At 62.2% G+C, this 12,570-nt stretch overlaps 2 protein-coding genes across 2 annotated transcripts; one reads left to right on the top strand and one right to left on the bottom strand.

Annotated features, from left to right (window-relative positions):
- Window positions 1-35: 35 nt before the first annotated feature.
- PEF1 (penta-EF-hand domain containing 1) lies at window positions 36-2,204 on the top strand. Its single transcript, XM_031594826.2, has 5 exons — window positions 36-126; window positions 234-354; window positions 434-589; window positions 739-882; window positions 1,520-2,204. Exons 1-5 carry the CDS (start codon window positions 106-108, stop codon window positions 1,747-1,749), a joined length of 672 nt encoding a protein of 223 aa, XP_031450686.2. The 5' UTR covers window positions 36-105; the 3' UTR covers window positions 1,750-2,204.
- A 1,623-nt stretch (window positions 2,205-3,827) lies between these two features.
- Window positions 3,828-10,918, bottom strand: TINAGL1 (tubulointerstitial nephritis antigen like 1). Its single transcript, XM_031594825.2, has 12 exons — window positions 10,853-10,918; window positions 9,931-10,256; window positions 9,519-9,582; window positions 7,984-8,076; window positions 7,771-7,885; window positions 6,853-6,976; window positions 6,609-6,759; window positions 6,019-6,202; window positions 5,775-5,820; window positions 5,295-5,418; window positions 4,862-4,907; window positions 3,828-4,728 (listed from the first exon to the last, which is right to left on the bottom strand). Exons 2-12 carry the CDS (start codon window positions 10,235-10,237, stop codon window positions 4,588-4,590), a joined length of 1,395 nt encoding a protein of 464 aa, XP_031450685.1. The 5' UTR covers window positions 10,238-10,256; window positions 10,853-10,918; the 3' UTR covers window positions 3,828-4,587.
- Between the last annotated feature and the right edge of the window lie 1,652 nt (window positions 10,919-12,570).

Genomic DNA, 12,570 nt, shown 5'->3' with positions numbered 1-12,570 from the left:
GGACCTCCGGGTTCATCCGCGAAGTTCGACCAATAGGAGTGGGAGACGCCCGAGACGACCGGAAAAGGAGCGAGTGTGGGCGGAAGCGGTGCCGGAAGTGGAGCCATGGCGGGGTTTCCGGGGCAGGTGCGGAGCTGCGCTGCGCGGGGCTCCGAGGCCGGGCTGGGGACGATCGAGGCCGGTTGGCCCGGCGCTGCTTCCCCCCCCTGACCGAGCTCTGCTCCCATCCGCAGGGCTACCCCGGCGCGGGCCAGGCCGGGCCTTATTCCGGAGGCCCCTACGGCAGCGGCGCGGCCCCCGGGCAGCCCTACGGAGCGCCTCCGGCGGGACCCTACGGAGGAGCCGCTCCTGGAGGTGAGCGGGGAGCGGTGCTGAGGGGGAGGAAGCCGCGCGCTGGGCCGGAGCCGGAGCCGCCGGTGCCGTTTCTCCGCAGGTGGTGCTCCGCAGGGCGTGGATCCCGAGGCCTTCTCCTGGTTCCAGGCGGTGGACGCTGACCGCAGCGGTTACATCTCGGTGAAGGAGCTGAAACAGGCACTGCTCAACTCCAACTGGTCGGCGTTCAACGACGAGACCTGCCTGCTGATGATCAGTGAGTAGGGGCCGCTCCTCCCCCCCGGGGGCTGTTCCACGTGGGTGCACCGAGGGAGAGCACTGGAGCCATAGGGAGTCCTGGGCTCCCCAGGAGCGGCTGTGCTTTCTCCTCACTGCACTGTATCTGCTCTTCTGCCTTCCTCCCAGACATGTTTGACAGGACCAGGTCGGGACGCATGGATGTGTACGGCTTCTCAGCCCTGCTGCGCTTCATCCAGCAGTGGAAGAACCTCTTCCAGCAGTACGACAGGGACCAGTCAGGCTCCATCAGCTTCAGTGAGCTCCAGCAAGGTGGGTGAGGGGCAGAGGCACCACACTTGAGCTCCCCAGGGAGCACTGCCTGCTTGGTGCTAATTTGCAGCCCAGCATAGAATCGTTAAGCTTGGAAAAGGTCACTAAGATCATCTAGTTCAGCTGCCAGCCCATCACCACCATGCCACTAAACCACGTCCCTCAGTGTCACATGGCCACGTTTAGTCAACACCCCCAGGGAGGGTGACTCCACCACTTCCCTGGGCAGCCTTTGCCAATGCCTGATACTCTTTCAGAGGAGATTCTCTTCCTAATAGCCAATCCAGTGGCCTCTCTGCCCTCCCCAGCCCCATTCCTGCTGTTAGTTCTCTCTGAGCTTCCCGGTGTCCCCAGATTCACGCTGAACCGGCCACAATGTGAACTTCCTTAGGGAAATCCCTTCTTTGTTGCCCTTCCTAATGGCATGTGACTAAGCCCCTGTGTTCTGGGAGGAGCTCTTGGGTGTGTGCGTCAGATGGAGGGGAAGAATGTCTGGAATTCCTGCCTGGATTTGGTTCCTCCCTCTTGAGGACCCTGCCTGCACTCAGCCACTGCAGAAGCCCTTCAGGACTATGCTGGGGGGAGGGCACTGCCTCCCTTCTCGGAGGGGTTTAATCTGTGCGTTTCTCACTCCCAGCATTCTCCCAGATGGGTTATAACCTGAGCCCCCAGTTCAGCCAACTGCTGCTGTCCCGTTACGCCCAGAGGTCCTCCAACCCCAGCATCCAGCTCGACCGCTTCATTCACATCTGCATGCAGCTGCAGAGCCTAACAGAGGCCTTCCGTGAGAAGGACACAGGGATGGTGGGCAACGTGCGGCTCGGCTACGAGGACTTCCTCACCATGGTCATGACACGCATGTTGTGATGCCCGAGGGGGAATGGTGGCTGTCCTGTCCCTCACTGTGTCCCCCGGGACCCCATGCTGCAGGCAGGAGCACAGGGCCCCGAGCCCTGCTGGCAGCTCCCTGCTCCTATTTCTCATCCCCACTGGATGGCGGTGGGTGCCTCTGTGCTGCAGCATGGCTCTGCCCCCAGGGCTGTGCCACAGTGTGTGACAGCCAAACTGGGAGTGAGCCTGTGCCATGCTATGATTCTCTGCCATGGCTCTGGGGACAGTGCCATGCTTCTGGGAGCAGCTGGATCTTCTGCCAGCCACAGAATCATACCAAAACCCAGGGCCACCTCGTGCTGTTCACAAGCAGGATTAGGTCCCTCATTGCCAATGTCTGTACTGATTTCTTTCTGCCTGTGGAAGCCAAGCTTGTAAACGGTTTACAGCTTATTTTTGTAGCTCTAATAAAAGACCCCTGGCACCATTTCCTGGCTGGTCTGTGGGGCGATGGCTGCATGGCTCAGGGAATAAATGCTGTCATTCTCCTTCTGAGATACAGCCACAAAAATGAAGACCATCACTGAAAAGGTTTGCTTGTTTTTTTTTTTCTTCCCTGTGCTTCTAAAATGATGTTTGTAGTTATTCTTGTAGTTGGCCTTCATGAGAAGTACACTGGATGTTTTGTGAAGGCTGTGTTTCTTTTGTGGGGTAGAGGACTTTTTATGGAAGAGTTAAAAACGTTATATCTGATGCTTCTAGGAGAAATAACAAAACTGTTATTTTTCTCAGCTTTGGCCCCAGGTGGGACTTTCTGAGTACCAATAACAATTCCAAAAATATTTGGAGTTGTATTCTGGTGAGTAAAGCCATTTCTGCTCTATTTTTGGAGCTGACTTTTGTGCCATTTCAGCTCTGGCCAGCTGGCAGCAAGCACACAGCAGGGTGTGTGTGTGAGCATCCACACCTCCTGTCTCCATACGTTTATGTATCTGCATATATGTATAAGGGTTGGTGTGTATATGGGGACAGATGTTTACATAGAGCTCTGTGCGTTTATATACGGTGATGCATACATTGGCTGTAGGGCAGGCTGCAGCCAGCAGGTGCCGCCCCACTCCATGTTGGGGCACAGCCAGAGCTCAGAGCCGAAAGCAGGAAAGAAAGAGTAAAACGGAGAAAATGCAAATAGAAATGTTCAACCAAGGAGCCAAAGCAATGCTGAGGGCCTGCTCTGCTCCCCATGAGCTCAGGGTGTGGTGAAGCTGCATGGGTGCCACGTTTGGGTGCTGAGCTGAAGGGGTGCAGGATCCCAGTACCCCCCCTGAGCTGGGCAGTGGGAAAGGTGTGAGTGGAGGTGTGGATACCAGCATGGGCATGGCGGGGTGTGGGTGCAGGTAGGGATATGGGCATGGAATGGATGTGGGCACTGCAGAAATGAACTCAATGGCTGAGAGCAGGGCTGAAACTGCACTTTTTCACCTTTAAAAGGTTTGATTTCCAGATTATTTGTGCAACTTTGAGCTGCACAAAAGATCTCAGACCGTGACCTTTCCACATTGCAAATGATCATTTAAAAAAAATGTTTTAAAAATAGTTTTAAAGGGCCAATGCTGTTAATACTGATGGAGATGAACCTGCCTTAGCAGGGGGCTGGAGGAGCTGATCTGCAGAGGTCCCTTCCACCCCCTGTGATTCTGTGACATGGGTACAGACCTGAGCACAGGAATAGCATGGCACAAGGGTACAAGGCTGAGGGCAGCCCCCACCTCCCCCCTGAAGCTGCTGGTGCCCTCCTCAAACCCAACCCTCCCACATCCCCTCTCCTGAAGCCTTACCCCCACTTATCCCAGCACAGGGATGCTGTGGTGGCCGTACATCTGCGCCTGCCCACAGCCCCTCCAGCCTGTGGCTGAGGTCACACTGTGCTGACAAAACAGGAAAGCAGACAATGTGCTCCTTATCAGCCCTGCGCAGCCCTTCCAGGTGCTGACCCCGGTCCAGGATGGAGGGGGGGGGCTCAGCCTGCTCACATAAGGATGGGGCTCTTGGGGCAGCAGGGCCATGCACCCACACCCAGGGTGTGGGAAGGAGCAGCACTGCATGGGCAGGAGGAGACTTCCAGGAGTTTTATTTACAAATAATAAAAAGCAAAATAAATACAAAAAAAGTCTTAAAAGTAGAGCCTGGTGGGGGGGATGCAGGTTAGGTGAGGCTGTGCGGCAGCTCCACTCCCTCCTGCGGCCCCATGGCACAGAGGGGGACACAGTGGGGCTGAGTCCTCCTGCAGTCCTGTGGCAGGAGTGGGGACATGGGGGGGGCGTAGAGACCCCAGGGCTGGTTGCAGGGGCCATTTCCCTGCACTGGGGTCTTAGCACCATGGGGACGGGTGGGAGGGAGCTGCAGGGACTTCATCCTTATCTGGTAGCACCCAGCCCTGGGCTCCTCCATCTTTGGGGACTCAGATAAACCCTCCCTCTCCCTCCCCCCGGTGCCACGGCATTTTACTCCCTAAAGCTCCATAGGGGCTGTAGGAGCTGTGCTGTGCCTGGGGGTTCGTACAGCAGCTCCTGCCCTACGGCCACGACCAGGGGGGCTCAGACACCCCGGGCAGGGGTGGCTGCCTTTAAAGAGCCCCCGGCTGCCAACAAAGCCGGCTGAGCCCGGGCTGGATTAGTGAGTAAATCCTCCGTCCCGCAGGCACTGCGATGCCCCCCGCCCCGGCCCCACGCCCCACGCACGGCCCAATGCACCCGGCCGCTGCGTCAGCACCCGGCGGCACGAGGGGTCCGACCCGGGGTGCCCCCGCTGGGGATGGGGCCGGGGGGGGCTGCGGTGTAGGGCAGGGACAAGGACAGCGCCGTGGGGCTGCGCTCACTTATGGGGCATGTCCTCCACGCTGACGCGGCCCCACACGCCCACCACGAAGCTCTCCACCTCACACTCGTTGACGCCCCGTGCGATGCGGAAATGCCCGTCCTCACCCCACGCTCTGCCCCACGAATTGGCCGCGGTCTGCAATGGGGAAACTCAGCACAGGACCAACCATTCCCCTCCCCAGCACCAAAACTGGTGTTCAGATCTTCCCCAAGCTGCAGCCCCTACACAGGAGGCTGAGCCCAGCTGAGCTCATCACACCACTACTCACCCAGTATTTTTGGATCTGGCCGTCGGGCAGCTGCTCCTCACCCCACCTGCAGCAGGAGGGCAGTGAGGAGGGACTGCGGGCACCCCGTAGGGATGCACCACCGGGATTTCAGAGCACACGTTCTCCCCCCCCCCCCCCCCCCCCCCCCAGTGGAGAGAGCTGTGCAACCAATTCCCAGCTCCAGCACCTTCCCAAGGGCCAGGACCCCCTCTGGGACCCCGGCACACAGGTCTGTGCCTCCCTCCCAGCCCCACTGCTGAGCACAGAATGCTCACATCACTTGTGGCAGCAGCCCCAGCATTTGCATTGCAGCCCAGCAGCCTCCTTCCCTCCCCGCTTCCTCTCCCTGCCCAGAGGAAGGTGGACGCCTTTCCTCCCCTTAAGGAAGCATTTCTCCAGCCACCAGTGATGCTCTGCACCCCCCCAGACCTACCCTGTGATTTTCACTGAGTGTGTGCCATGCTGCTGGTGCTTCGGCCCCTTTCCCTCAGCCACTGGTGTGTGCTGATAGATCCCACTCTTGTACAGGAAAAAATCCTCGTGCACCTCCAGGATGGCTGTAAGGTTGGGAATAAGGGTTGGGTGCTCAGCTCTGCGTCCCCCAGAACACAGGGTGTGAGCACAGAGGACACGAGGCTGTGCTGGGGACATGGGACAAGGCTCAGCTGCACGGGGGAGGAGGATTAAGAAAATAAAATCAAATAAAACCAACTGCCGAGACAGAGATTAACTCTGAGAAGTTAATGAGCAACAGGTGCCAGCAGGCAGCTCCCTGGGGCTGCGTTAAGCATTAAGCAGCAGCAGGGGGTGGCAGGTCCTGAGCTGTTCCAGCAGCACCTGTCCCCTCCAGTCCCCTCTCAGCTCAGGGCACAGATCCCACTTTTGCAGTGCAGTGCCCCCAGCAGCTCCCTACCTTGCACAGGGCCGTTCTCCATCAGCTCCTTCATGATTTCCTTCTCCTGCAAACACAGAATCAGCTGATACCAAGGGCTGGGGTCCCCACCTTCTGCCCCACAGCACCCCAGGGACACCCAGCAGGGTGACACCACCCATCTTCTGCCACCTGCAGAGGCAGCTCCACATCCAACCCTGGCATCACATTCCTCCCCAGCTTGGCTTTTGCAGGCAGAACCACCCCCAGCCCCACGGGTGCTCACACTGGGGGCCAGGCGGTAGGCAGGGGTGGACTGGTAGATCTCATTGCCGTGGCTCTGGGGGTTGGGGCAGCGTGCTGTGGCCTGCCTCTTGCCCCGGCCTGTGGAGCGGCTGTGCATCATGCAGGGCTGTGCAGCAGGTTGGCTCTCCTGACTGGTGAAGGGGTAGCACTCATCTGTCACCACCCTGTGCAAGGAATGGGAATGAGAGGAGGGGATGGGAAACCCGGATGTCCCTGTCCTCATTCCTATCCCCATTCCTGTCCTGTCCCCTTCGCCATCCCATGCCCATCTCCATCAGCATTCCGTTGCCATCCCATAGCCATCACTATCCCCACTTTACATCTAATTGCCATCACCATATCCATTCCTTCACCTTCCCATCCCTATTGCCATCCCATCCAACAACCATTGCCACCCCACTCCCATCCCTGTTGCTTCCACCATCACTATCCCCATCACCACTCCCAGCCCTTCGCCTTCCCATCACCATCACCTTCACCATCATCATCATCATCACCATCCCAACCCACCCCCGTACCAACTGCCATTGCCATCCTCCCCCCATTGCCATCCTCCCCATCCTTTCTCACCCCCTCCTGCGCAGGTACCACCAGGCTCCATCCAGCCGCCCCCCACTGCAGCCCCGCTGGTTGCGTGTGTCACAGGACAGGAGGTTTTGGGGTGACAGGGAGGGCGTCATGTGCCCCATGGAATGGATGGAAATACGGTCGGAGGCGACGGCTGGGGATGAGCATGGCAGTCAGGGATGGTGACAGCCCCCTGGGGTCCCATCCCACTCCCCCCTGATCCAGCCCCCAACCCATTGCATCTCACCTGCCGTGGAGAAGGCCCAGGAGCCAGCACAGTTGCCCTGGTCCAGGGGCTCGTGGATCATCCCAGGCCATTTGGTGGCTGCATCAAAGTGGCGGGGCAGCACCTCATTGGAGTCCATGGCCATCTGCGGGGTCACAGCCTCATAGCGTGGGGATCCCCACCCCAAGGCATCTCCAGAGCTGTGGTCCCTAGCGCCATGCGGTGCACCCCAACCCCATCACAGACACCACAGCCAGGATGTGGGTGCCGCCCTGAGGAGCCATCTCTCTCAACCTCTGCCAAATTCAGGCTCAGCAACAACACCTCCAGTGCTGAGCATCCGGCCACGGGTGCCAACAGGGGCGGTGGGGGGGCCCTCATTGTGTCCCCTGCTCCCAGCACTGGCTAACACCCGGCATTTCCTCCTGGAGGCCACGCACAGAGCAGCCCTTCTGGGGAGGTCACAGCACCCAGTGCAGGAAATGCTGCTAAAATTAAACCTCACAAGTCAAGGCCACGCAATGGATGTGTGCCATGTGCTCGGCTCATCCTGTCCCCATGGAGCATCCTTAGGGGCCACCCAGCACAGGAGGACTTCGAGTTTGGGGCATGACATGGGACAGAGCCACAGGGTCCCACCAAGATGTCACCATGGATGCCCCACGGAGCCCGCTATGGGGTCAGCAGAAGGTGCCCCATGGGGCCAGCTCTGGCTGCAGCCCGAGGGCATCCCGCTCACACGGCTGTGCCGACTCAGCAGCTATGGGGCCGGCTTTCCGATGGGAACCCAGCAAGGAGGGATGGGGCAAAAACAACACTGGCAACGCAGGGATTGCGAGGGGGAATGTGCTGAGCTGCTGTCTCCAAAGAGCGGGGCGGCCCACAGCACCCGCCCAGCTTTGGGGCTGGGGGTTACGGGATCTGTGGGGTCCCACTCACGTGCATCTCATTCATGTTCATGACGGTGGGGGGCGGCCGGAAGGTGCCCAGGCGGTAGCGCATCCCCTCCTCCAGTGTCATGCCCCAAAACTGGCTATAGTTGGCTGCTCTCCACCTGCACAGAGCACAGAATGGTGCCGGCACATCCACAAAGCAGAGAGGTGAAGCACCCCTGCCCTGCTCCATCCCTTAAGTCACTTACAGCGTACTTACCCATAATTTCCCTTGTTGACAGCATCGATGAGGTCCCCATCCATGAGGCAGGCGTGCTCCTCACACTGCCACTGCCCTCCAGGACTGCAGGTGCTGTGGGGAGGAGACTGTCAGCAGATGGGGAGCAGCAACCCCAAGAATTGGGACCCCCAACACCTGCCTGGTCCCTGCAGCAGCCCCAAGGAAATGGGACAGAAATGAGCCGAAAACCCACCAGGACTGCAGCAATCAGCGGGGCTTAGAAATGAGCCCAGGGAGGAGTTTTGCTGCCCTGAGCAGGGAGCACTGCACAGCCCATGGGGAACCCGGGTGGGGGGGGAGGGGTGTCCCCATGGGGAGCCTCCAGCCGTGCTCCCCCCACATTCCCAGCAATGCTCGGCATCCGGCCCCGCTGCCCGCAGTGTGAACTCCCGGCACGCCGTTCCCTTTTATGGAGCAGCCCTGCTCACCACTCCCCAACCCCATCCCAACCACCCCACTGGGGTCAGAGCACCTCCCAGACCCCAATTCCCGGCATCATCCCCTCCCAGAAGCCACCCCACATCCCAGCCATTCCCTCCAGCCCCACATCCCCACACAGGGGACAAGTCCCAAGGCCCCATTTGGAGCACACAGTGTGAATCCCCCGATATCTGCTCTCCCCAGGCACTGTGAGGCAATGGAAAAACCCTGTAAGACAGTTCCCAAGCCTTTCACCCCTCTTTGCCCTGCTTGGCCGCAGCTCTGGTGACCCAGCTGCTGCTTGCTGTTAACTCCTTGGGCAGATGCACTAAGCAGCCCAGCTGTTGGGGGCATATCTGGGGTGAAGCCAGGCTGCACACCCACAGCATCTCCCCGCATCCCACAAATCCTCTGCACCTCCCACGCTTCACATTTTCCTCCCATACAACCGCCCCAGTTGGAGGTGAAGCACAGCAGGAATTACTCTCCGCATTCCAAGTGCAGGGGAAGAAGATTTGGGGCAGCAGGGATGCTTTCCCAGCACAGAGAAAGCTCCTTTTAGCACGGGGGGGGGGGCTCAGTCCCCCCCACTCCTCTGTGCCCAGAGGGGCAGCGGCAGCTCGGGGAGGGCTGTGCTCATCCTGCAAGGCTGCATGAGGCTGCTTGGGCACAAAGGCACACACACAGGTTGCATCCACACACCCTGATGCACAGCTCCAAACGGAGCATTGGATTTGCCCTCATCTCCAGTGCAGCTCTGCCGGTTGTGCCCCTCAGTTGCAGTTCCGTGCTCCCCATCCCAGCATGCCTGCAGTTCCATGGCGGAGCCAACCCCAGTGCAAACAGCGAGCTGCCGGCGTGCAGCGCTGAGCTGCGTGGGGCCGAATCCCCACCTGGAGCAGGATGGGGCACGCTCAGCCCATCAAGCCGGGGCAAGCTGGTTGCAGGCACAGAAACCCCAAATATGCCATAGCAAAGGCAACTTGCATCAGCCCCCGCCACCCAGCGCGGCCCCCCTCCCTCCACTGGAGCCGGGTTCGGGGCTGGGGTCAGGGTGCCCACGTTGTGAGCCGGTGCAGCACGGAGGCACTCACCACAGGTTGCAGTTGTCCCGGTACGTGGCCCCGCTGGGATAAGTGCGACCGGAGCGAGCGCAGCCTGGGAGGGAGAGAGGTGGGCACGGGGAGGGTTAACTGCAGGCTGGGACGGGATAAAGGGGGCACTGATAGCCGGAGCTGGCTCTGCTCTGCCGGGACTTCTGAGAGAGCCTTGTGCTGCACGGAGGGCCGTCCCGGTTCCCCCCCCTTCCTCCCATCCCGCCCCCGCCGCCCACGGGGTGAAATTGAGGACGGCGTGCCCGTGCCCCAGACACGACCGGGGCCCCGTTCTGCCCCACAGAGCGGCTCCGCGGGTCCCACGAGTTCCTGCGGCTGCGCGTTCTGCCGCCGTCCGGACGCGCGCATCGCATCCCGCATCCGCGCACCGCTCCGGTGGGTTCCGCCTCACCTGGAGCTTTAGGGAACGGGGCCGGGATGCCCAGGCAGTACTCCCAGAAGTCGGGGCAGCAGTCGGAGACGGTGCGGTTGCAGAAGAGGTCGCAGTAGCAGATGGTGTCGAGGTACGGCACGGTGCAGCCGTCGTCGCGCCCGCGGCAGCAGACATCCCCGCGTTGGCAGTAGGACCCGCCGGCATCGAACACCCCGTGCTCGTACAAACCGGGGGACAACTCCCGGCGCGTCCGCGCCCGGGCGGCCGAACCCACCGCCGCCAGCAGCCAGAGCAGCGCCCAGGGCACGAGCGCGGTGCTGGCCATGTCCCCGGAGCCGCAGGCGCTGTACGGGATGGGGTGGTGTGCGTGGGGACCCCGAGCCCCTGGGGTTGCCTCGAGCCGGGCTCTGAGCCGGCAGAGGGGCTGGGACCTCCGACCCAGGTGACGCGCAAATCCTTCGCATTCCTCATCTCCCGCCCAGCTCCTTAACGGAGCGCCCACGCAGCTCCGGAACGGAGATCCTCAGCCGCACTGTGACACCCTTCCCCGCCCGGCTCCCCCTCCCCACACGGCCTCACAGCCCCGCGCCCACGAACAGCTCAGCCCCCCTTCCCGAAGCAAAGCCCACGCGGGACGGGGCGACCTCAGCCCACGGCGGAGGGGCTGCGTGGGACGCCCACGCCGAGCAGGGGTTTTCCCCATAGGGGAACCGGACCGCGATCGGCCGCCTGGGGGCTGAGGGGCAGAAGGGAAAAGCTCGGCGGTACCATCGCTGCGATGAGCTCCCCAGTCTCAGCCCACGGCTGTCAGAGAAAAGTCAGAGAAAAGGGGAGGAACGCGGCCCCTGGGGAGCCCAAGGAGAGCCCCTGGGGGACTCAAGGTGACCCCGAATGGAACGGAAGGGGCACGGCCCGGAGCACGCCCTCCCCCGCCCCATACCTGCCGCCCCGCCGTGCACCGCTCCCCGCCGCCGCTTCCGAGCGCCTTCTCCGGCCCCGCCGCTCCCTTATAGCCGCGCCCCGGGGGGGGGAGGGAGCACGGGGAGGTGCCGGTGGTATCCCGGGATAGGGGCCGGGCCGCGCTGCCCCACCCCGCGCCGAATGAGTTCGATGCCACCGCCCCCAGAGCCCCTTCTCCTGTCCCTGCGGGGGTCCCGAGTTCTGCCGGAGGTGGGGGGGGGCACCCTCGGAATGTTGGGGCCAAAGAGAGCGCCCTATAGAAGCTCTGCGCGCCCCGACCCGTCTGTCGCAGGGTGGGGGTCCCCCAGTCTCAAGCACGAGGAGGGGAAAGGAGGGGGCCGTGTGTGTGTCCGTGTGCGCAGCACTGCGTCTGCCGGGGTGGAACACGGCTGTCCCACTGCAGGGGCGCACGCTGAGGGTCAATAAAGGCAGCCCCAGCCCCCCCACCTGCTGCGCTCCGGTTCCTCCCGGGGAGGTTTGGCCCCGAGGAGCGGCACCGGCGCTGCCGAGGGATTCCCCGAAGGATCTCCCGGTGTCCGACGGAGACAGCGGGACTCCCGGGGCTGCTCCGGGCATCCAAAGGGGGTCCTACAAGAGCACCTCCCCCAACCCCCCCAACTCCACAGGCAGCGCAGCCCGGTGCTCTTCGAAGAGCTTTTTCCTGAGCACGCGGCCTTGGGCTGCCGAGAGCTTCAGGAAGGAACTGGGTCCGGCCCGGAGCCCGGCTGTCTGCAGGCACACGGACAGGAATTCGGAGTGAGTCACGAATTGTCCGAGACCCTCCGGGAACAGAGCAAAGCCACCGCGACAGGGACGCGGGACATCGCCTCTTCTGCCCCGTATCCTCCTGTCCTCCCTTCCTCCCCCCCCCCAGCAATAGGGGCAGCAGCACCCGCAGCCCCACGCTCCTCCCGCAGGTGCCCTTGGCGGCCGGCAGGACGCACGGACACATTCACTGGGCCACAGCCTCGTCCCCGTCTGTGTCACACGCGGCTGTAGGGGGGCATCGCACACTTGTGCTCTTCGCCCCGCATGGGTGAGGCTGCAGCCACGACCGGGAGCAATGGGGGCACACGGGGGTTCAGCCTTTTGCATGGCCGGAGCCCCCCGCAGCGATGCACAGACCCCACTGCGGGCACAAGGACTGACCGCGGACCACCTTCCCCACTTCTCCCCCCTCCGAAAAGTGGTGCTGTCAGCCGGGGGCAGGGCAGAGCAGAACGGGGTTTTCCTCCTCGCCCCGACCTGGCTCTCCCTTCAAAGCAGCCCCGGAGGTACCGCAGAGAGCTGCACCGCCAGCAGGTGGGGGTTCCCCGGGATTGCACCCCGCACCCGAGCGCTCCGCGGGGCCACCCAAAGACCCCGTCCCGAAGCAGCCCGGCTGCTCTGGGCGGGGGGGGGGGGGAGCGGCAGAGGGGCTGCAGGGATCGCTCCATCGCTGCGCGGCGGCTGCGGGGCGGCTGTTGGCGAAGGCGCAGCCAGGAAATGCGACGAAGGAACGGCCAAGAGTCCGGCTTCCTCCCGGCAGTGCTGGGGCACTGCGGGCGGGGGGACGCGTGCCCAAGGGGGCCTGACACCCTCCTGAGGGGGCTGCAGCACTGTGAGGAGGGGTCTCGCACCCACATCACGTCTGGAACGCTCCCGAGGCTATCGCGGCGCCATGCCCGTCTGGGGACGCACCGTTTGGGGACACCACAC

Source organism: Phasianus colchicus, chromosome 24 (assembly GCF_987193195.1).
Source record: "Phasianus colchicus chromosome 24, bPhaCol1.hap1.1, whole genome shotgun sequence".
Classification (NCBI taxonomy): Eukaryota; Metazoa; Chordata; class Aves; order Galliformes; family Phasianidae; genus Phasianus; species Phasianus colchicus.
This window is presented reverse-complemented; position numbering and strand designations above follow the sequence as displayed.

Coding starts and splice junctions, on each gene's coding strand:
- PEF1 (XM_031594826.2), top strand. CDS start 106: ATGGCGGGGTTTCCGGGGCAG. Junction 590..738: donor GACCTGCCTGCTGATGATCA/GTGAGTAGGGGC, acceptor CCTTCCTCCCAG/ACATGTTTGACAGGACCAGG. Junction 883..1,519: donor CTTCAGTGAGCTCCAGCAAG/GTGGGTGAGGGG, acceptor TCTCACTCCCAG/CATTCTCCCAGATGGGTTAT.
- TINAGL1 (XM_031594825.2), bottom strand. CDS start 10,237: ATGGCCAGCACCGCGCTCGTGCCCTGGGCGCTGCTCTGGCTGCTGGCG. Junction 5,821..6,018: donor CCTACCGCCTGGCCCCCAGT/GTGAGCACCCGT, acceptor CTGTGTTTGCAG/GAGAAGGAAATCATGAAGGA. Junction 5,419..5,774: donor GGAGAACGGCCCTGTGCAAG/GTAGGGAGCTGC, acceptor CCAACCTTACAG/CCATCCTGGAGGTGCACGAG.